We start from the raw sequence: 23,471 nt of genomic DNA on the forward strand, positions 1-23,471 counted from the left end.
CCAGCCACTCGACTTTGTCACGTCTTTATCTTCTTGAGAAACTCTTACAATTAGTTCTGCCAGCTGTGGGTAAGCAAACTTTCCTTCTTTCCACGTTTCTGTCCCTTATCCTCCAAAGAACCGGTTCCAAAGTGAGCACTGACTTGTCTTTGCGTCTTGGCTGGGGAATTACTGTCCCCAAAGATCTGCCTTGCTTTGTTATACGCTGTCGTGTAGCTGAATCAAGTGACACAAATACCGTTTGACTTGGGCACAAGGTAGCCCCAAGCTCCACCTGGTCTTCCTGTATCTTCCAGAGACAAGTTTACTCCTGTAACACACCCAGACCAAGCTGGTTCCACCCCAAAGCCCCGTCCAGGGATGGAAACAAGAACATAGACCTGATGGAAAGCAGCTTTACTTCAATATCCCGACCTGACTCCAAGTAGGGAACAGGATAGTTTAGGAAAACACCGATGGAAAACCCCCGTCTTGTTTCACACTCGTGTGTTCTTAATTATTTTTATCCATACGGATCCTGGCACATTCCCTGGGTCCTTTTATATTTCTAACCTCAGTGATACCGCTGGTTGCTTGAGGAAAACATCCCAAATATTGCTCAGCCAAGGCAGGTGGGGGAGAGCTTTGAGCGTGGTGTGCTCCTGACTGCGGGCAGGCTGATAGGAGAGGGATGGAGCGGAGCAAGGAAACGTAGAAACGGAGCTGGGACGGGAGAGCTGCTCACCTGCAGGGCACCAGGACGGTTCCTCCCGCTGCTGGCGGGACGAGGCAGTCAGCAAGCCTGATTTAAAGGTGCTGTCATGTGCCAAATTTCCACGAAAAGGGTTTTTTTTTGCAGCTACCAGGTGAGGGAAGCGCCGTTACTGCGGTGTAACTCGGTAACGCTTTTGGCCTCGCAAGGTCTGCACCCTCCCGTCTCCCTGCTAAGCCCCGAAAACAAATCCGCTCCGCTTTGTCCTAATTGAAGAAAACATTCAGCAAGCAGCTCATAAACACGGTGTCAGCTCGCATTACACAAAATTAAAATTCTCAGCCCCCTCCAACACCAGGAATTCCTAAAGAGGCTGGTTTTAATATTGCCTGAATCCGTTTAAGTCAAGGTAATATTGTTTGGGTTGCCATAGGAACAGAAGACATCTCCGTCGCTGGCGGTGGGTTACAAGGAGGCTGCGCTGCGGAGACGCGGCTGCACGACGCCTAGAAGGGGCTGCCTGCAGAAACCACAGCGAGGGACGCTCCAAAAAATAAATGGGTTCCCAGGTTCGTAATGAAAAGTGCCTTCAGGAACAGCAACGACACGAGCGAGATCGCTGCGTGCTCCCGGAGAAGGGAACAGCCTCGGCGGCAGCAGGAGCACCTCGGAGTGCCCGTAACTCACAACTACTTCTTTTGGAAGGGCCCTTGTGCTGCGTAAGCCACGTAGACCACATGCCTCCACTTGTATTTTGACCAAGTCTCCCCATGTCCTTACTTAACACCTCGAGGTCCCAGCTGAGTCTGATTTCTGTTGAAGGTTACAGGAGGTGTGGTATCGCCCTGAAAGTCCCAACCATATTTCTCTATTTCTCTTTTATGCCTGGACACCACGGCAATGCCCAGCGGCTTGAACCTTGCTGGTATTGTCCCTGCCCATGGCACTAGATGCTCTTTAAGGTCCTTCCAACCCGAACCATTCTGTGATTCTATGAAATCTTGGTCCCAACAGCATCCTGTAGCAAGGAGTTACGTCCTCTGGGATAAACAATTCCCTTATTTGATCCCCTCGCCCTACCTACAGCTTCCCCATCTCTTTTTTACCCTTTGCTTTTCTTTTAAGAACAGTCAGGAAAGTTTTAAAGCGCAGAGCAGGGAAGAGGAGCTGCTGCAAAGCGACCGCGTGCGTCTGCCTGGCTTTTGCACGCAGCTGAGGAGCCCTGAGATCTTTCTGTGTCTGTTCAGACATTTCATAGACTTAATTTATTAGACTTTAGCCCAACGCCTAACCCTGCGTTAATCTCAGGGCACCGCTCTCTCTGCCGATGGCTCCGGAGGAGGAGGGACAGCCCAGCTCCCAGCTCTCCAGATGGGGATGAGCTGAGCAGCAAGTTATTTGAGAACCTGCTCTGACCCAAGCCTGGGAAGGGTAATTTGGGGGGCATACGATTGTCTCGATGGGATTAAAAGGTGTTAATGAAGCAAGGAAGAAGCTGGGGGGGCCTGTGCTTCATGAAACGAGCTTATTTGGTTAGGGTTTAGTCAAAATGAAGCGGTCCAGGCTTAAGCGAGGTCTGTTGACTTAACGTTGAGCTGCGAAATCCATTGTAGCCGTCTGAAATATTGAAGTGGAACTCGCAAAGCCCCTGTCCAGATTTTGGGCTGGGGGCTCGGGGCGGGATGGGGAAGGGGACACACGAGGGAAATGAGGAGGCGGCGGCAGCACAATATGCTCTTTTATTCCCTACCACGACAGCCACTTCCCCCAGTTCAGCGATACTGAGTGGCACCGGGGGATTAAGGGGAAAAAAATTTCCTTCTGCTTAGTTTGTGACTTGTTCCAGCAACGTTTGGGTCAGAGAGAGAAGGAGTAATTTGAGGGCAACCGTTACCTTTGCTCTCCCTTCCCAACAAAGCTCTTTGTGGGCTGCATAGAACAGATTTACCCCTAGAAAGGAACTTTGTCGTCATGTAATTATGTCCTTGTGCCTCTTGTCAGAAATGGCCAAGACTCAACGTACTCGAACCTCCTCTGATGGGAGCGTGTACCCCGGACAAGAAGCCTTCAGAAGCCAGAGCTTACCCAAGCCAAGCTGCCTGCTGCACGCAAAGTTCTACCCCGAAGAAAAAACAAATTTAAAATAAGTGTTAGTCGTCTGATTTAAATGAAAGGCAGAAGGACGGGGTAGGAGTCAGGGAAGAGCTGCCATCCCACTATTGCTGTTGCATCAGCACGGTTGTACAGAGGGAACGACCCAACCTTCTGTCTCCATCACTGGAAATATTACTTAGAAGGACGAGGGCAGCACCACAGACGTGTAGGGCAGGAGGGTTTGGGGACGGGGCACGCAGCAAAGAGATCTCCCCAAGGTTTTGTGTCTAGCACCACGAGCAGCATCGAATGTAATTGCACTTAGTTATAAAAAGTAACCAAAAAAATTGCATCTCCTCAGTGTGGTCCTGCTTGGCTGGACCCTGTAAATGCCCCTGGCATCTGCCCAGGAGGTACAAGGTGTTACAAGCTCTGCACCCTGGGCTTGATTCTGTTCATGTCCGCGATGAAAACTGATGCTGAAAATCAAAACAACTGCTACCGCTGCCGAAAACCTAAACCACGAGTGAAACAGAGGAGCAAAACAACACCAAAGAGGTTCCCAAAGCCAGAGAGATTCATAAATATTAAAGTGACACGAGTGAAATGCTACTGAAAGATTTAATACCGTGCCGCTGCTCTGTCCCTCAAGGGGTTAAACCCCCCACCGCGAGGATATTGCTGCCAGCACGGTGGCACTGAGCCATCACCATATAATCTGATGAACTCTTTTATTAAATTTCACAGGCCTGTCTTCTTTATTAAAATCTCCCAGAATTCATAGGGCGCCTGTCATATCACTGCTGAATGCTAACAAAAAAATGTGGGGTTTTTTGGGTTTTTTTTTCTTTCCCCCCCCCATTTTTCTCCGAGCGCTGCCAGGGTGGGATTGGGTTGGGGTGAGGGTCCCTGGCAGGTGAAGGAGGGACGGTGCGACTGGCTCAAGTACAGTGGGAAAAGGGGGCAACCATATATCCCCCCCAAACCCCCTTCACACCCCACATCAGGGCAGGGGGGCTTCTGCAGTGATGGAGAGAGCACGGCAGGACCAACCTGGCCTTGAACGCTGCCAGGGAGGGGGCAGCCACAGCTGCTCGGGGCAACCTGGGCCAGGGTCTCACCACCCTCACATCCTAATATCGAATCTCAGTCTCCCCTCTTGCAGTTTAAAACCATTGCCCCTTGTCCTCTAGGTCTTGGTCAAAAAGTCTTTCTCCATCTTTCTTCTATACAGAAAGGCCACAGGGTCTCCCTGGAGCCTTCTCCAGGCTGAAGAACCTCAACTCTCTCAGCTTGTCCTCATAGCAGAGGTGCTCCAGCTCTTGGATCATCGTCACGGCCTCTTCTAGACCCGCTCCAACAGCTCCATGTCATTCTTGTCCTGAGGACCCCAGAGCCGGACACAGCACTGCAGGTGGGGTCTCACGAGAGCGGAGTAGAGGGACACAATCACCTCCCTTGATGAGCCAGCCTAAGGTGGGATTAAAGTAGAGCAAGAATGCTCCTGCCTCTGCTTCAGCAGGGGCTGACCTCCCCTGAATTGCCCCAGCGACAGAGAGTGCCTCCAGCTCAGGAGAGCTCTCTCAGGGCGGCGAGGGCAAGGCAGCTTGGACGTTACGTGGGGTGTTGGCAGCTCAAAGGGAATCGTAGAATTATAGAATTGTTTTGGTTGGAAAGGACCTTGAAGATCGAGTCCAACCCTTACCCCAGCACTGCCAAGGCCACCACTAACCATGTCCCTCAGCACCACATCTACACAGCTTTTAGATCCCCCCAGGGATGGGGACTCCACCACTGCCCTGGGCAGCCTGTTCTAGTGCTTTACAACCCTTTGGGTGAAGAAATTCTTCCTGATCTCCAACCTAAACCTCCCCTGGCACAACTCGAGGCCGTCATTTTCTCTTCCAAGTGCAGAGAGCTGCTGTAGTGCCTTGGCAAGCTGCCCCACCTGCGGGCTCACGCTGGCTCTTACTCCACACTGAGCTCTTGGGAAGCCACAATCCCTGGTTCAAAAACATGGGAACTGCATCTCTTATTTATGGGGCTTCCACCTCTGAGAAGAGACAAAGTTTGTGGGCCTTTTTTCACTGAGCCACCACCTTCCTGCTGTCCCCTGGGACGGGACCCATCAGCTCCTTTCTCTCTCCTCTTGCTTTTTCTCCGCTTGACACGGCACAACCCCAAAGCTCGCTCCCAGGTCCGTGGGTTTAAGGTTAGGAGTCATCAATTCCTATTGATTTCTGCCCTGCCTTATTGCAGGGCTCCGGGAGAGCCTCCGCGTCTCCATTAGTATGCCTGGCAGGAGGAGAAGGCTTCCTCCGCTTAGTAGCTAGGGGTGATATTACCCATCCTGATAGTATCCCAGCTCAATATCCTGTTTCTCCTTTTCTCATTTCCTGTTTTGCGGGGCTGAATGCCGGCGTTGTCGCAGCGAGGCGGGGGGAAGGCAGGGGAGAAAGGGAGACGGCGGGACGGCGTGTGCAGGGAGAGGGAGGGCTGGACGGGGGGAGCCAGGGGGAGGGGGGGAGAGGGGCCGCAGACACTTTTATTACAGATTTAATAATGACAAAAGAACATCATTAAACATTCATTAGAATTATTTAATTAAATTTTACTTTGGGGGGGGGGCAGAAAAAAAGAAAAAGAGATGAGATATGATGTAAAGAGCAATATTGATTGAGCAAAGAACAAGCGTGGGAGATGTGATTTAAATTAAACTCTGCGCTGGCTCCCTCTTCTCTCTGTTTTAAACGAGGTGGCCCAGGGGACGATGCGGTAGCCCACAGCAGTACTGGGGCAGCGTGGCTGGTCAGGGCCACTAGGAATGACATTTAGCTCCATCCCACCCGAACGTGGCCACTGGAACCAGCTTTGCTGGCAAAAATGCCTCGGGTACCTCCGCAGGGTTTCAGAGCTCAGCGCCCTGGGGCTGAGCTGGGCATGGCCGGGTGAGAAGCTGGAGGTAGAAACTTGCTGATTAGTCCCTGTCCGTGCCCTGCTGGAGGTTTTGTGCAGCTCTGGGCCCGTCCTCTCTGTGCCACGGTTCCCTCTGTGGATTAGGAGTTACGGAGCATCCTCACCGCCAGGGCTGAGGATAAATCCTCCTTTAAAGTCCTTTAAAGCAGGACTCACGTTGGAAAGAGGGAAAAGGCTCGTACAAAACAGCCGTGGCCCAAGAGGTGGCCAGGACGGTATTTCAGCACAAAACTCAGCCTGTGTTAAGGACAGAGAAGAGAAAAGGTACCCTGCTAACGGCGACCTTGGGGGAAAAAGGAGCATAAAGTTGCCTTGATGAGTGACCTACGGCAGCGAGGGCACCAGGCTAGTGCAGGCAGCGCCCGAACCCCTCCATGCGGGTGCTCTGAAGGCAGGTACCAGTTAAACATCGTCTAAAAAGTGTTTTTAAGCAGTGCAAGCTGTTAAGCTGTCACACAATAGGAACCCACCTCTTTAACTCAAGAAACTGGCTGACCTAAGAGTGCAGGAGATCTCCACGTACAGACCAGCCTGACTTGTGATGGAGGGGGCAGGAATAAAGAGAAGGGAAGTTAAAACTTGTGAAAAGAAAGAAAAGAACAACAAAAAAACAAGCTGAAGTGTTGGGGACCAGGGAACTGCAGCAAAGACTCTCCTCGTCCACAAAGCCGCTACAGCCAGTCGTACGCGAGCGGACGGTGATCAACACAGGGTCTTGTTAATTAAACTTGTGCATCTTTTTTTTTTACAGGCCAGGCTGCTTCCCAGCTTCACCTTTCTCCTGGCACCAGCGAAACCACGTCCAGGAATCGAAAGGGATTTGGGACGGTGCTTCTCTGCGCAAGGCTGACTGCGGCTGTATCAGCCAGACCTCAGTAATGGGAAAAAAAGCTGCGTGAGCAGTCAAAGATGTGTGAAGCTGCCACCAAGATAGTTAGGATAAATTGTAATTAACCACATTAAAGCTTAATCGCATTAAGGGGGAGGGGGAAATGAAAGCTGGAAGCAGCTTATGGATCTGGCTTGTAATTCAATTTGTGCAGAGCCAGGAAAGAAGGAGCCACTTCTCCAGCATCGCGTTAGCAACGCGGGAGGCGTGGAGCTGCCGGGGCTCGAGGGACGATCCGGGAGCAGAAAGAGCAGAGGGAAAGAGAGGGAGGACTGGGAAGCAGAAGGTAGGAAAATACCTTGGGAGAAGCAAGGGAGGAAGAGCAGTTTAACCCCTCCGCCCATGGGTGTGTGCGGTATGTGGTGCCTTCTGCTGTAGTGCCAGTAAGAATCATAGAAACAGAGAAGGGTTTGGGTTGGAAGGACCTTAAAGCTCATCCAGTTCCAACCCCCTGCCACGGGCAGGGACACCTTCCACCAGCCCAGGTTGCTCCCAGCCCCATCCAACCTGGCCTTGAACCCTGCCAGGGAGGGGGCAGCCACAGCTTCTCTGGGCAACCTGGGCCAGGGTCTCACCACCCTCACAGCAAAGAATTTCTTCCTCACATCTCATCTCAATCTCCCCTCTTGCAGTTTAAAACCGTTCCCCCTCATCCTGTCACTCCATGCCCTTGTCAAAAGCCCCTCTCTGGCTTTCCTGTAGCCCCTTCAGGTGCTGGAAGTTGCTAGAAGGTCTCCCCAGAGCCTTCTCTTCTCCAGGCTGACCAGACCCAGCTGTCTCAGCCTGTCTCCAGAGCAGAGGGGCTCCAGCCCTCTAAGTCCCCTCTAAGGACTCTGTGTGAGCCAGTTCCTGGCTGTAATCCTGGCTCAGTCCCTGTATTTTACAAAATATGGCAACCGGTGGCCATCGGGGGTGAAAAGCTGAGCAGGGACCTGTCGAGTGGAAGGGGACTGAGAGGACAGGTGGGAGGATCTCATTTTCAGGGCACTGTGTGACGCCAACAACACTCGTTCAACATCACCAGAACAGGGTCTGGGCTCCCCTTGCCACGCTCCAGGAACCCCTTAGCCTGGGAGAAACCTGGTTCCTGGAAGCATTAACAGTTCAGGGCTCCCCTTTGCTGGTGCTGTGTGGGAACAGGTCCTGCCTGCTGTCCCCAGCGCTGCAGCCCCTGGCACTGCTGGCAGCCACCTCTCCAGAGTTCATTTCTGGCACCTTTCCCTTCACGGGTGCCCTCTGGTGGTCCCTGGTCCTGGGCTCTCAGAGATGCTGCGGCCCAAAGCAGGAGCATGGTGCAGCCTCCGACCCTTCAACGCCTTCCAAACCATAAATCCATGTCCCGGAGCCCTTCCTGGTGGAGCTGATGCTGGGGCGGTGCTCAGTGCGTGCAGGCAATGCCCAGACCCCCCCACACTGCTCGTACCCGCTTCAGGGGACTCCAGGCACCGAGAGGGACACGGAGGTGCAGGGATGGGAACGGCACCGGCACGCAGAGCTCTAGCCCTGCTCCTCGCCTGCCAGCCCGGGCACGCAGCGATCACACCTCTCCTCGCCCCGACACCACTTCGCTCGGGGTAGCAACCCCCAAGTCCCGCTGGAGTTGTGCTGGGTCTAAACTGGGTTAATCTTGGGGAAATGCAGCCGGTCACGCTGTCCAAACACAGCCAGGTACCGTGACCAGCGCGAACCCTCGCCCTTACAGCCACCGCCGACCTCAGCAAACCTTCCCTCCTCCGTCCCTTTGCGGAGAAGGACCTGGGGGTTCTGGGGGACACCAAGTTCCCCATGAGCCAGCAAGGTGAACCAGGATAGGCCAGTGGTGTCCTGGGGTGCGTGAGGAAGAGTGCGGGCAGAACAAGGGAGGTTCTCCTGCCCCTCTACACAGCCCTGGTGAGGCCACACCTGGAGTAACTGGGTCCAGTTCTGGGCCCCCCAGTTCAAGATAAGGAGTTACTGGAGAGCATCCAGCGGAGGGTACGGAGATGGTCCGAGGGCTGGAGCATCTCTGCTACGAGGGCAGCCAGCTCGGGGAGCTCGGCCAGCGAGGCCACGGGGCTGCGAGCGCAGGAAGGCAGAGCTGCGGCGCGTCCGTCAGCGCCACGTTAATCAGCTCAGCCCTGGGGAGCGCAGGTGGTCAAACCCCTGCGGCCCTGAGCCGGCTTCCCCGCTGGACCCCGGCCACCTCCCCAGCCCCGGGTGCCACTGGTGGCATCCTTGGTATCTGCTTCGTGCCCGTAATGTCACCTGCAGCCTGAAAGGGATGAGAGACGTCTTTCACTGGAAGCTCTAAGGATCCAAACCATTTACAACCCCTCGATTGTTAAGGGACATCTGTGTCCTCTGCTTGGTGGGGAGCAAATACCTTGAACTATAGTTGTTTACTTTGGTATCTTAAGTCTTTCTGGGTTCATATTTTCCTTTTCCTCATCAGAAAAGAAAGCAAATTATTTTTCCAGGCAGGAATAACTGTGGTCACAGGGCTCCAGGAGCTGAGTAGTTAAGAAAACTCCGCCCAGTAATAGAAAGAAAGTTGGTGACACGGGTCCAGGAGAGACTCAAAGCCACGAGACACAAAACATGGAAGGAAAAAAACAGCCCAAAAGAGAAGGAGGATCTATCAAAGTAAATTACATTTAATTAAACTAGAAAAATAATGTGCTGCGCACGGAAAAAAGTTCTTCCTCCCCCCGGTATCCCCCCCCCATTAGAAAAACAATCCGACGGCGACGGGGAGCAGACGGCACGTGGTGGCTGGTCCCTTAATCACGCTCCAGGCGCATCTGCATATTCCTTTCATTTCGCGGCGATTACAGAGTTAGTGTTTAATTTCCTGGGCCCTGCGCACAAACCGGCGCGAGGGAACAGTGAGAACCGGGGTAGGAACGGCTTTGCGTAATTAACGTCATTAATCATCAGACTGGCTTCGCTCTCGGGGGGGGGACGGGGCTGGGCCAACCCACCCGACGAGGAAGGAGGAAACGTTTGGGATGGGGGAAAAAGGCGCGAGGTTTTGCGATTGGGGCGTTTGCCGAAGCGTTGGGGAGGGTCCAACGGAGATGTCAAGCTGGGAATGCCCCGGGGGGGTCCTAAAACGGGGCACTGAGGTCCTGCTGAGGCTCAGGCTGCCCAGGTTCCCACGCACCTGTACGGGTTGGGGGTGACCTGCTGAAAGCAGCTCTGTGGAGAAGGACCTGGGGGTTCTGGGGGACACTGAGTTCCCCATGAGCCAGCAAAGTGAACCAGGATTGGCCAGTGGTGTCCTGGGGTGCGTGAGGAAGAGTGTGGGCAGAACGAGGGAGGTTCTCCTGCCCCTCTACACTGCCCTGGTGAGGGTGGGGAGTCTCCTTCTCCGGAGATACTCAAACCCCACCTGGACGCGACCCTGTGCGACGTGCTCTGGGTGACCCTGCTCTGGCAGGGGGTTGGATGGGATGATCTCCAGAGGCCCCTTCCAACCCCAGCCGGTCTGTGATGCTGTAATTTCTGCACTACTGAGGTCCCACTGGTCCTCACTGGTGGAGCGGGGATGGCTGCAGTGACCTCCCCAGTTTGGAGGAGCAAAGTGTCTCAAGAGAACAGCGTGGATGCTCCTTGGGGGGCTGGCAGTAAGCACAGCTCACGGGTCCTATCAAAGGGCGTCCAGACTCTGTCCCATCACCCAGACTGGAAGGAGTTTCAGGCTCTTCCCTTCCCACCTCCTTCGTCCCCTCGTCTCCCGTCGTGCTCCTCGTGGAGGTACCCGCGGGGTCTGTTAGCCGGGCGCGGGAGCTCCATCCATCACTGCCTCGTCAAGGGTCCTCGTTATCTCATTTATTCGCTCACTTTTCAGAGCGCCGTCGCTTTTCATTACCTCCCTCCAGCCCGACGGAGAGGGAGGGCCAGGAGAAGGCAGGACTTGGGGCGGGGGGGACCCTGTTGCTCAGCAGACGGAGACGCTGGCGGCGGGGCAGGAGGGACGGGTCCTGCCTGCTGCCCTCGGAGCGACGGGGTTGGGCTGCCCGGCGCAGCCAGGAACGGGCAACCAGGAGCCCCTTTTTAAGAGCAGTAGCTACCATCACCTCTTGCAATCCGTCACGGTTTGGCCCTGTTTTGTCCTCAAGTCCCTGTTTTTTGGGTTATAAATACATCTCAAACACTATTTTTTAACGTCCTCATGCCTAGGAAGCGCTCTGATAATTTCTGAGCTTGACTAAAACCAAACATCCCAAACGCAGCAAAGGACAAGGAGAAGCCCCAAAAAAATCCCATCACAAGAAAAAAAATAAACCCAAATAATTCTGGTTTCAACACCAATTTCATCATTTTTAGGGCCTGACTCCTGCTCCTGGAATGCAACGGGGTTTGCACACAGTCCCTGGGCTCACCCTTGTCCAACTCCTGTCCCGGTTTCTCCTACCCAGGAGATCTTTGCTCGGAGGGGAGCCCTCCCACATGGCTTTAAACATTAACCAGCTTGCTCAGAAGAGTTGCCAAGGTGCTCGGTCTGGGTCAGTCCCTGATACTCAGGCGGGGAGGGTCACTGCCTCGCTCCTTGCCTCTTCGGCGGGGAGGAGCAGGGCTGCTGGCTGCTCCTTGCCTGCACCACGCTGCTTCTCGGGATGCACAAGAGACTGCAAAGCCCAAGGTTCCCATCATGGTTTAGTGGACTTGGCAGTGTTGGGTTAACGGTTGGACTCGATGAGCTTAAAGGTCCTTCCCAACCAAACCGATTCTGTGATTGTAGGATTCTGTCTCTGCTCTCTGAACATCCCTGCTCCACACGCAGGGGTAGCTGAGGTTATCTGTGGTGGGTTTCCACCCAGCTGGAGAGCTGGAGAGGGACTTTTTACAAGGGCATGGAGTGATAGGATGGGGGGTAAGGGTTTTAAACTGAAAGAGGGGAGATTGAGATAAGATATGAGGAAGAAATTCTTTGCTGTGAGGGTGGTGAGACCCTGGCCCAGGTTGCCCAGAGAAGCTGTGGCTGCCCCCTCCCTGGCAGGGTTCAAGGCCAGGTTGGATGGGGCTTGGAGCAACCTGGGCTGGTGGAAGGTGTCCCTGCCTGTGGCCAGGGGTTGGAACTAGATGATCTTTAGGGTCCCTTCCAACCCAAACCATTCGATGGTTCTGTGATTCAAAAGGCAAACGAGCTGCTCTTGGTTCAGAAGGACCTCCCTGAACTTTGGCCACCTGAGATGAGCCACGCAGCCCTTTTGGGAGCTTCCCAAACCCTCCTGGCTAGGAATATTATCTCAACTTCAACTGCAGTGCTTGGTTCTGCACATCTCACCCAGCAAGGATGAGAATAGCTCCGAGAGGACCCCGAAAGCGATGCAGGCAGAGCCAATGGCTGGGACATGCTGGTCAACCCCTCCTCAACCCTCTCGCATCTACAACCAGATGGAGAAACCACGGTGATTCAGGCAACGACCAAGGACCGTGAGGGCACTCGGAGGCCTCGCTCTGTGCTCAGCTGTGCTGGTCACGTGCTGGCAGAAGCTGCAAGTCAGGTTCGAGCCGAGTTCACCCCGTATCTCTACGGAGGACGAGCAAATCATCTCCACATGGGCGAAAGGAGAGCGCGGAGGAGAGGGGGAAGGCTGCCAGCGCGAGGCTGCGGTTCAGATCCCTCCCGACAGCTCCCCGGCAGCCCCCGCATCGCCTGTCATCCCACAAAACAAACTTCAAAGTCAACAAGGCGCCCAGGACCCGGCCGTTGCAGCCACTCTATCATCGGCCAGGAGTATTTTACCTTCCTCCCCCTCCTCTTTCTCTTGAGCCGTTGCATTTACACGAGCTGCCCGGAGCTGGATTTACAGGGCAGGTGCCTGAGCGAAGCGCAGGAGAGCTGGCGGGGCCCCAGGCGAGAGGGGAAGAGGAGAGCTTCACAAAAAGCCTTCAAGATTGCGGTTTTATATGATAGGGACCGCAGAACAACATCCATCTTCGGGCTTAACATTTCATCTCTGGATCAACAGCCCGTTCCTTCCCCCACGTTCAGCTGCAGCTGCTGGCTTATCTCTCCATTAAAGCATTTTCCTCTTATTGCGCAGTTTCACATGAGGAGGGAGAAATGCCAGCTGGGTCTCCCCTCCGGGTCACCACGCTGCAAGCCCCGGTCCACGCCGCAGCCCAGGGTGACGCTGGATTCTGCGGGCTGGGATTCATCGTTGGCCAAAAAAACATGGACTTTGGGAAGTCAAGGCCAAGAATGAATACTCTGGGGGACAAGATTTCCAAAGAGGAGGACTGAGAGTTTGCCTCCCTGGAAATTCCCATGCTGGAAGCACAAAGGTGCTGAGCGTAGACACCTTCAAAAGTGCCCGAAGCACCAAATTTCAAAGGCATTGAAGGAGCTGGAGACCCTCAGGGGTGTTTTTTAAACCAGCTGAGATACTTTGGAGCACAGAAGCGGGATGGAGCAGGCCGTGCCAGAGGTCTGCAAGCCCTGCGGCTGCAGCTGAATGAAGCCCAGTGCTCGGGAAAACAGCGTGGCCACGTTACCATGCCCCAAAAATAGCAAAAAACCCCAACAACGTTGGTGGCTGAGGTCACCCCATATGGAAACGCCGACGATGCTCCTCACAGACTGGTTTTGCAAACACGTTTTTATCCCGGTGTAACGGTTAGGGGACAGCCTGCCCACTCCTGCCCTCGTCTGACCTGTTCTTCACCCCATGAGCAGGACCTTGGCCGCAAAGCAAAGCTCCTCGGGTTAAATCTGCTGGACCGCGTTGTCCCAGAAGGACAAGGCGTGGGGTGGTGTCATCTCCTGGGCAGCCTTGGGCATCCCTCATTTCTTGAAAAACATCCCAACAGCCAACAGCTCATCCCTTCTTCCTCCTCATCCAACAGCTCTTCCCTTCTTCTTCCTCATCCAACAGCTCATCCCTTCTTCCTCCTCATCCAACAGCTCAACCCTTCTTCTTCCTCATCCAACAGCTCATCCCTTCCTCCTCCGCATCCAACAGCTCATCCCTTCTTCCTCCTCATCCAACAGCTCCTCCCTTCTTCCTCTTCATCCCCACCACACCACCACTTTAAATCAAAGCTAAACACTGCTGTCCCTCTATATGGACAGCATCCCTTTGCAGGACACCTCTGTGGTCCTGCTCATCTCACCTGGTCCTCACCAGCCTACATGACACCGACACCACGATGCCCTTTTTCCAACCCACCCTTCCAGAATCCCACCTCGCGATTGAACCCACCCCACCTCCGATACACTCAAAACAGAGCCAAGAAGGAAGGAGAAAACGCAGAGAAAAGCGGAGAGCGCTTACTTCTCGTAGTCGTGCTTGCAGTAGAGCTGCCGGTTGCGCCAGTAGCAGGTCCCGGCGAGCGGCTGCAGGCAGACGGCGCATTTCACGCAGCCTTCGTGCCAGGAGCGCTCGTTGACTCGCAGGAGGAACCGGTCGGAGATGGGGGTGTCGCAGCCGGCGCACACCTCCCGCATCTTGGAGTCTGAACCTGGGCAGCAGGGAAAAGACAGCGTGAGAAGGGGTTCCTGGGGGGGATCAGGATCATGTCCCGCAGTAACAGCGTCTGCCTTTGGGGAGGGGGTGATGCTCAGCCTCACATCACTCCTTGAAACCATCTACTGTTGGGTTTTGCTTTGATTTTGTTAAAGCCACGTGGCATTAGTGTAGGAGAGGGAGAAGGGAGGCTCGGCACGGAGTCGGTGACAACCTTGGAAATAACTGTCAAAGGTGGCTCTGTGAAAGTGGCAGGTTCTGGGGTTCTCTGCAGGTGGTGAACCCCAAACCCACGGCTCTGGCACTGTGTAAATCACAGAGAACGTGGAGAACACAAGTTTGGGGACGGGAGAGCAAATATCTGTGTGTCTTGACAGGAGATAATGGGTGCTGAGTTTGTTGGAAACCTTGGTCCTGGTCAGAGGACACACCCAGGGCTGAAGTTTGTCCAGTTTCACCCCAGATTTGGTGCTAAGAGCTGCTTAAAAAGGCTCCAGAGATTTGGGATTTTTCTTTTCCTCGGTGTTATCAACATGTAAATCTATGGCTGCTCTTCAAAGGCTTCGTCATGGTAACTTCAAGGTAAAGGAGTGAGTAATAAAGACACTATCTGGTGCGCTGGATCCGGGCTGCGGCTGAGCCAGGCAGCGGCACCCTCTCCGATGGCCACAGCCTCCACCCTGCCAAGCTCCTGGGCTTTTACGAGCCCTTATCTCTGTCCTCTCCAGCCTCTCGATGCTTTTATCTTCCTGTAAGCTTGTGGGTCCCGGGGTAACACCTGCCCAAGCCCCCTCGAAGGGTTGGGGGGGGATGATGGCACCCCATGGATGAAGCTTAGGGCTGTTTTAAAAGGCAGTGAGCTGCCAAGGGCAACCAAGGTCTTCTGCTGCGCCCTGGAGGAACGTGGGGTTGAGGGGGAACGCTAAACCCAGCTCTAATCTGGGCACTGTCCCACATCAAGGAGCCAAAGACAAGAAGCGGAGGTGACAAAGGGCAGGAGACACATTCCGGTGGAGAGCCACGCTCCTCCCCGCAAGGCTGGGGGACGTGGAGGAGCCCCGGGCCCAGCAGCATCTCCTGCAAAAAGGGGATTTGGGCTAATTTGGGCTTTCTGTGTACCCCAAAATGGGGGTGTCCTGTGCAAAGGCAGCTTCTGCCCCGCTTCGCTGTGGTGCGTGGGTCTGGGTCCTGCACCTCCAGCATCCCAGCTCAGCCGGCGGAGCCAGCGGACGTGTGCCGGGGCGATGCCCAACGTTGTGTCAAGCCGAGTCCTTTGGAGCTCCCGGGCTCGGCGCAGCTCGTTAATTAAGTGCTGGGACCTGGCAATGGGGTGGCAGCATCAGCTGGAGGGGACCAGACCCTGAGACCCTGAGACTCCTCTTTAATTTAGGGGGAAAAAGCCGGGAAGAATCTAATAGCAAATTAGTCTGGAAGCAGATAGATAAGGGAGCTCTGGGGATGTGGGAGCAGTTTAAAAGGAAGAGACACAAAACTTCAGCCCGGGGGATGTTTGTCCCTCCCTCTCGCTCAGCCAGGAGGCAGGAGGATGCCGGGGACGGGGGTTCGGGGCGGTGGGAGGCAGCGGGATCCTGCCCGGGCCGTGGCTCGGGGTGCACGGGCAGGGCCCGGAGCAGAGGTTAATGCCTGGCAATAAGTCACACCTGAGTCTTCCTCGGCACAAGGCCACGACCGTGGCGATGCCGTAACGCGAGCGAGCGATCCTGAGCGCCCGGGGGAAGAGAGGAGGTGAAAAATCCCCAGGAAAATTCTCGGCCTGCCTGAATCCCCCCGCAGGCAGCCCGGGAGAGAGAGGCCAAACTGAAAGTAAAGGAGATTCCGCCTTACGCTGCCCCTGAAGACACCCGGCTCCCAAAAACCCAACGGTCTGGAGCAGCAAATACCTTAACGAGGAGCAATCCCGACCCACCATGTTGTGACTCTCTGAGGAAGGGAACAGGGACAACGCAGGGGACACGACCCGGCGAGCCCGGCAGCGGCGCAGCTCGGGTGCCTCATCCCAGCGCCACCCAAAACTAACCCTCCCCACGGCACGTGAACCCCCCCCGGGCTCTCGTGGGCAGATGATCCTCGGTGTCATTTCAAATTCGGGTTGGACCATCGCCCGCGGCTGGCACGGTCGAGGGCCCCGCGGCCGCAGCCTGGCCCCGCACGGGGTGTGCCCTGAAATCAGGGGTAAACTGAGGCTCCGGAGGGGCTTATCCAGGAGGTCGGGGCCGACGAGGGACGGGTGCGTGTGGTGTCCCTGTCCCTCCCGGGCTCCTCGCCGTGTGCCTTGCCAACACCGGTGCTGCGTGCCGTTACGGGCAGCCCCAGCCCACGGAGCCGCGGCTGCTTTGGGGCTACAAGATGGCATTTTGCAGCGTCTCGCCGTGGCTTTCGGTGCCTCCAGATTGGCAAACCGCAGAGGCGGGGGGTGATCCCCCTCCCCTGGTCACCCCGACAGTCTCGGGGGGAAGGAAGCTCCTTCCCGAGCGGGGATAAACACCGCGGAGGAGCGGGGGATGCCGCTGACGGGAGATCGGGGTCGTACGGTTGGGGCCAACCGGGCAGGGCCGGCTGGTCCCGCTGCAACGTGGGGACACGCCGAGACCCCCAGAGCGACCCGGGGAGGATGAGGATGGGGCAGGCGGCCACGGATGCTGCCTGAGCAGCCCGGGCTGGGGGGGCTGAGGGGCTCCCTGCTCCCCGGTGCGTGGTGCCCGTCCCCGGTCTCTCCGGTACTCACCGAAGCCCAGGACCGGCGTCGCCTGCTGCAGGCAGGATGGAGCCTCTTCCGTCTTCATGCCGGCGGCCAGCGCGGGGGCTGCGGGCGGAGAGGAGCGGTAAGGACCGGGACCGGTCACCCCCGCCGGAGGATCGGGGCTACTCGGTGCCTCCCGGTCGTTTTCCGTTTCCCGGAGCTCCGGTTAACGAACGGCAACGAAATCCCGGCGGCGGCGGCGGCCACCAGCCCCGCTCCCTTCGCTCCCGTTGGGGTTGAGCCCGACCTTACCCCCGGCATCCCCGGAGCCCACCCCGGGGGGCTGCACCCCCCAACCCCGTCCCGTCCTGTCGGGGCACGACGGCCCGACGGGTCCCTGCGCTGCCGGTGCCGCTGCCGGTGCCGGGGTCTCCGCTCACGGACGGGGCGCACACCCGGTGTCACCCCCCCCTCCCCGCACGGAGCATCCTCGCCCATCGGTTACCGGCACCGCATCCCCGCCCGCCCCGTCCACGCGTGGGCACTTACCGGGACAGCGGCACCGGCAGCGGCACCGAGCAGGGAGCGGAGCGGGGCGCGACCGTGCGCGGGGCAGAGCGCGCAGCCCCCGCCCGTGTCCGCGCCCGTGAGCGCCGCCGTCCCCCCCCCGTCCCCCCCTCCCGCCTCCCCCGGGAGCGCGCCGGAGCCGGGAGCGCGCCGGGGACCCCATCAAGGCGGGGACCCCCCCCCCCCAACCCGGTGCGGACCCCCCCGTGCTCCCCGGGGGGTTGATGCCGGCAGAGCCCGGTGCACCCAGGTGATACCGACGGCTCTCCCGGCAGGTGCTGTCGTGACAGAGGGAGCGCTCCTCACGACAGGGGCTGTCGCAGGCACGGGGGAGGCTCCGCGGGGTCCGGACTGTAACGGGGGTCGGGGGGAGACTCCGCGTTGCCGGGCTCCGTTTCGCCGCTCACCGCGGGGCTGCCGGGCTCTGTCACGACAGCCGTGTCGCCGACAGGACAGGCGGAGGCGCGTCCTCTCGCCGTCGGGGTGACTGTCGCCCCGCTCGGCTCCGGGGACGGTCCCACCGGGGCGGCGGAGGCAGCGGCCCGGTGCGGGGGGCGGCGGGGACCGGGACTTCGGCGGGTCCGTGTCCGTGATTCTCCCGCGGCTCCTCGAACGGATCCGCCCGCGGGCACCGTCCGGGGAACCGGGGGGAACCGGGGAGAACCGGGCCGGGGGCTGCCCGCTGCCAGCCGGGGCCGAGCGGCGGGGGGAGCTCCGGGGAGGCCCCCGGGACCGGGACCGGGCAGGAGCTCGGGGTGCAGCCGGGTGGGTGTCCCGGGGGGCGGCGGGGGCGCGGGGTGCTGCCCCCCCACCCCAGGTCCCGGCCCCGGGCTGCCCTCGGGGGTTGGGGGGGGGGGAGGCACCTCCGGGCACCTCCGGTACCGGAGGCTGAGAGCGGCTCCCACCCGCTCCCTGCAGCACACACGTGTGTGCACATGTACCTTCAGTGTGCACGCACACGCGTGTGCACACCCACTCCCTGCAGGGCACACACGCGTGTGCACATTTGTGATTGTGCAAGAACCGGGTGCCACCAGCAGCTCGTAGCAGGGGTGGGTGCGGCGTGAGCCAACATGGGAGCTCGGTGTTCCCCGTCTGCCCCAAAATGAGCTTTTTTTAGCGGAAGGACGGAAAATGCGGGAGGGGGCCCGATCCCTGCGGGGTCCCGGAGCCCCACCGCTGGCCCACGGACCCCGTCGGTGACCGGTGACGTGACGCAGAGCTGAGCCGTGCTCGAGTTTCGTGTTACAACAAACAAGCACGGGGGAATTTTGTCAGGTGGAATCCAAATTGAAACAACAACCACCAAAAAAAGGAAAATTATGAAAATTATGGTTTTTTTTTTCCCTCGGTAGGAAAACCCACCCTCATTTCCACATTCACTGGTGTCCCACGGCTGCAGCCCCAGCTCACCCCCACCCCTTCACACGCACACCGAGGAATGGAGAAGCTTCGTTAACCAGAGCAATAATCGTCCTTTATTAGGCTGAGCTCCCCACGGAGAACCCGGATTCCTGCCTATATCGCTTAGGACCATCAAAAATCCATCCCTGCCCTTCCTCCGGCCAGCGCGGCGGAGAGGGCGAGCGGGGAGCGGGCGCTCGGCTTGTATAAATTAAGAAGAAAGAAGGAATATTTGCGGCGCCGGAGCGTGGGCCGTCGCCTCGGCGCGCGGCTCCGCTCAGTTGGGCAGAGGCTTCTCGCAGACGTAGTAGCACTCGTAGGTGCAGTAAACGTCGTTCCACTCCCCGGAGATCCAGACGTGGGCGCAGTCTTCGTTGTGGCCGCTGTTGTTGGGTTCTCCTTGCTTCCAGAATCTGGGCAGAGGAGGGTCAAACTGAGAGAAGGGGCAGGCAGCGGAGCTGGAGCGGCTTTCCCCGGGGCTGGGAGAAGGGCGAGGACTGGCTACATCTGATTTTAGATGGTTTTAGGTGCTAATTCTTGGCTCTGCTGCTGTGTTAGAGCTCGTGTGAGCGCCCGTCCCTGGCTGAAACGGGGGCGCACGGGCAGGGAAGGTGCCTGTTTCGGGGTGACGGGCACGCAGACGGGCCGGCACTCACGTGAAGGTGGTTTTATAGTCGGTCCCGTCGATCCATTCCCATTCACCTTCTGAATTCTCGTCCGTGAGCCCGATCCAGAAACGCTCATTCCTTGTCCTGAACATGACAAAACTCTGCAGCGGGGAGAAGGATCAGGAGGGAAAAGCACCAGGAAAAGGCTCCTCGGGGCAAGCCCAGCTCCGCGTTGGCACCGCGGAGGAGCCGGAGAGGTACAACGCTGCGCTTGGCTGTATCTTTACGGCACGGAGGAGCAGGATAGGTGCCGGTGCTGTGTGTGAGCATCCCGCACCGGCCCAGGGAAGCCCTGGCCGCAGGCAGAGCGGGTCCTGCCTGCTCTCTGCTGGCTGATGCACAGGATAACAGCACCAGCTCTCGGTACCCAGCGAAGCTGAGGGGTGCAGGATGGCAGCAGGGAGGTGCGGGGCGGGGGGCTCAGCACGGGGCCACGGGCAGGATTTGGGGCAAGCCTGAGTTTTCCTGCCTCAGAGCTGGGGGGGGTCTTTACCTGCTTGGCGTAGCTGTTAATGACGGCGAGGTGCGAGCGCATCTCCTCGCACTGAGCCTTCGCCTTGTGCCAGCTCGTTCTCGTTAAGGAGAAGTAGTAACATTTTCCGTCGAAGTATTCCCACTCCCTGGAGCCGGGGCCGCAGGGGAACACTGGCGAGAGAAGGACGAGGGGGGATTGCGCTGTCGGGCTGGTCCTCGCTGGACTCGTCCCAGCAAGAGGCTTTTTCCAGTGTCAAACTGGTATGGACACAGCCCCGAAGCTTGGGGTGTAGTGGGTTGCCACAAAGGCAGTGACTGGCACCCCAAAAAGCCTCTACCCCAAGGAAAATTTGCTTTTTCTCTTTTTTTTTTTAAATATAAAAGCATTTGCTGCTGGCGGAGCAGCAAACTCCGAAGGGGATGGCCGCCCTGCGCCGCCTTAGCAAAGCGATCCGGAGCGGGAACGCTTTGGGGGAAATTTAGGGAAACTTTGTAGGGGCAGGAAAGCTCGTGGGGTTGGGGAGCGGCCAGGACTTACAGAGAAAATCCCTGCCAGAAAAGTTCTGTTTCCGTTCCGGCTGCACCTCGTTGAGTTTAGAAGAAATGGCTGAAACTATCGAGAGAGAGAGGGAGAGATGTTGGGTTATCGGTCGTGTTGCCACCCACGCACCGACCGCCTGCAAGCGTGAGGCTAAAGAGGTGTTTTAACTTTTCCAGCAGGAAAAAATCCCGGGAAATTTAAAAATCCTGGTTTATAGCTGGGCTTAGCCAGCGATGGTGGCGTGGACACTACACGGGACAGTCTGGGAGCTCCTCCTGCCCTGTGGAATTAGGACCTGTGAGTCCCCTCGCACGTGAGCGTGCGCTTAGACCTCGTGTATCTCTCGGTCCTCCCTAATTAATGAGTTCAGAGATACCCCAGTACCTTTGGAGAGCGACACAGCAAAGAGGGTGAAGATCAGCAAGAAGGAGAGGGCCAGCAGCAAGTAGACCGTGAGGAAGGACCTCAGCTTCTGCTGGAAGAAGTTTCTGTCTTTAAAATGAAAAAGAAAAAAAAAAAAGAGATGTGAAAATATTCCCCTGGGATCACCGGGATTTTCTCGTAGCTCCTCTGGCTCCGTTTATAGAAGGGTTAATAAATAACGGAGAATAGTTAATTATTTGCTACAGAAGCCCAAATTTTGATGGTGATTCCTGTTCAGACCCACCTGGGGGGCTGCAAGCCCCCCAAACCTGACGTGTCACACGGTGCCGTGTGTCAGCGCCGGAGCGGCCTCGCTGAAGGGCAGGGCAGGGCATCTCAGGCACCACGTAAGCAAAATCAAAAGAAATCATGAGCTTACACCAAGTATTTTGGGCTGTGACGTGTTTTTAACCCCTCCTGGCTGTCTAGCAACCCTTTTTCAGAAGGGAAATGGTTCCCCAGGAGTCTTTGCTGTCCCCAGCTGGCATCAGGTGCCCTTCTCGGAGGGGTTTGAACCTTGGGAATACCCGTGGGCTCCAAGGTCCCACCTTGGGAGCTTTGTGAGGGCGCTGGGCCACTCGGTTTGGGGAGCTTGACTTGGGAAGGCTCCAGGAAGAGCCGAATTGTACCCCGGTCCAGGACACCTCCCAGGCTGAACCCGCTCAGGTGTTGCTGGTTGGGCACCACCAGCTTCAGACCACCAAGAGACCTTCATCCCCACGACAGCCCACACCTACAGCAAAGCCCCTCTCCCTCATCTTCCATATGAGCCCCAACCCCACGGAGGAGCTCCTCAGGGTGGGCTTCCCCATCCCACCCAATCAACCTCGTTAGAGCTGATTAGCCAAGCTGCATAAGAAGGGGAGGAAGGAGAGCCTGCACCTTCCTCTTCCTCAGAAACCAAGTGTGTTGGTGGAGAAAGACCAGGCTACGAGAGCCAGTCTCCTCGAGGTGGTGGGCTGGTGTGGCTGAAGGTTACCTTTGAAAACATGCAGGTCATCGTGAAGATGTTCCTCATCCATCCTGGTAAGGGGGGGGTGAAGCTTAGGACCAGGTGAGCAGAAGCTTTTTTCACCGGGATCTCTGGAAGAGAAAACTTGCAATACCCCGGGGATGTTCAGTCCAAAGGTTGTAATTTAACCAGCGGGTTTTCAGGCCGTGTCCTATTGGTTTGTCCTCTCAAAATAGCAGCTTGGATCGTGTCCACCTCCAACAATTCATCTGTCTGGAGGGTTTTTCTCCTCCAGCCAAGCTGGGTGCCCCATAAAAAGTGACTTTGTGACTCTTCCCTGTCCCTTTGGGGTAAAAAGAGGGGCAAATTCTCTGGTTTCTGAAGGTGTTTCCTCTCTAAGTGGGGAAATGAGCGGGTCTGGCAAATAAAATGGGCTTTGGTTCAGAAACTGAAGCTGCAGGCACAAGCAGGGCCCCAAGAGATGCGCTCACCCAAGAAAATAACCCGGCTGTGGGGCTGATAAAGCATCTGTCTGTAAACCTCCGTGTGATGGAGGGGCAGGAGCAGCTCGTAATTAATCACCCAGAACCTTTAGGGCCTCTTTGAGGTTCCTTTTCACGTTGGTTGTGGAGTTTTGCTCCTCTCAGCCCCGCCAGGACTCTCGGAGCTGTCTCACGTGCTGGTTTTCTGTAAGTTTTTATTGTCTATTTTTTAAAAAGTCCTGGTTTGGTGTCAGGATGTGCTGTAAGATGCGGCTGGGGGGAAGAACCGCTCAGGTTAAAGGTTGGGGAAGGATGAAATGGAGATAAACAGACTAAAACCCCCCTGAGTTTGGAAATTAGAAGCAATAAGGGTCTAGGACAGCCCTCCAAGAGCTTCAGCAGGTGTGTGAGGGGGTGAGCTGCCGTGCTACCGGGCCAGGAACAGATCTGAGGATTTCAGAAGACCCTTTTGGTCCTTTATTCCTATAATTTGCCTGCAGTCATCCAATATTTGCAGCTCTAAACCTTGAGCCCGTGCAGCCCCACGTGAACTTGTAATTTGTGTTATTCTGCGTTCAGCAGTTACGTGCTCTGCGGAGATGATGGAAAAGTGGCGAGTTGGGGCTGTCAGCTGTTGAGTTACGTGGCTGGGAGCATCGAGGTTCTCGTTGAGCTGCGCCTTGACTGACTGACAGATTTTTTTTTTCCACTGTTTTTAATTTCCCTATTTGCTGTTTTACCTTTGCTCGCCGAGCACTGGGACAGATAGTGCTGGAAGTTTTAATAATGCTAATGACTCCAGCAGAAATCTCCGGGCCCATGATGAACCACGTCGCGGTGGTTGTTGAGCCAGCAGCCCTGGGATGCGTTCCAAAGCAGAGCTGGGGCGCTCAACCGTTGTTTATTTGCCCCAAAGCTACACGGAGGTTGGGTATAGGAACAGAAAAGAGGCCAGGGCACAAAGACCGGCCCTTAACGAGATGCACAACAACGAGGATTTCATCACACGGAGCAGGTCACGGCCCTCCAGGTCTGTCCGAAACCGAAGGGCTTTATTGCACAAGCTGCAGTGAATGGAGGGCAGGGGGTGTGCGGGGTGAAGCTGTTTGGCCAGGCTGAGCCCAGGGAAGGGGCAGAAGAGACTTCAGTCACAGA

At 56.6% G+C, this 23,471-nt stretch overlaps 2 protein-coding genes across 2 annotated transcripts in view; both read right to left on the bottom strand.

The window, feature by feature from the left end:
- Window positions 1–17,535, bottom strand: part of LOC137675583 (LIM homeobox transcription factor 1-alpha-like) — a 22,414-nt gene extending 4,879 nt beyond the window's left edge. The window contains 5 exon segments of the mRNA XM_068421736.1: window positions 13,913–14,099; window positions 16,851–16,928; window positions 17,355–17,389; window positions 17,391–17,473; window positions 17,476–17,535. Of these exon segments, the coding sequence (XP_068277837.1) occupies window positions 13,913–14,099; window positions 16,851–16,928; window positions 17,355–17,389; window positions 17,391–17,473; window positions 17,476–17,535 (443 nt within the window).
- A 1,446-nt stretch (window positions 17,536–18,981) lies between these two features.
- On the bottom strand, window positions 18,982–21,904 carry LOC137675613 (hepatic lectin-like). The gene is made up of 6 exons (XM_068421799.1): window positions 21,862–21,904; window positions 20,844–20,951; window positions 20,457–20,531; window positions 19,938–20,089; window positions 19,433–19,545; window positions 18,982–19,189 (listed from the first exon to the last, which is right to left on the bottom strand). Exons 1-6 carry the CDS (start codon window positions 21,902–21,904, stop codon window positions 19,054–19,056), a joined length of 627 nt encoding a protein of 208 aa, XP_068277900.1. The 3' UTR covers window positions 18,982–19,053.
- Between the last annotated feature and the right edge of the window lie 1,567 nt (window positions 21,905–23,471).

This window comes from Nyctibius grandis, chromosome 35 (genome assembly GCF_013368605.1).
Source record: "Nyctibius grandis isolate bNycGra1 chromosome 35, bNycGra1.pri, whole genome shotgun sequence".
NCBI lineage: Eukaryota > Metazoa > Chordata > Aves > Nyctibiiformes > Nyctibiidae > Nyctibius > Nyctibius grandis.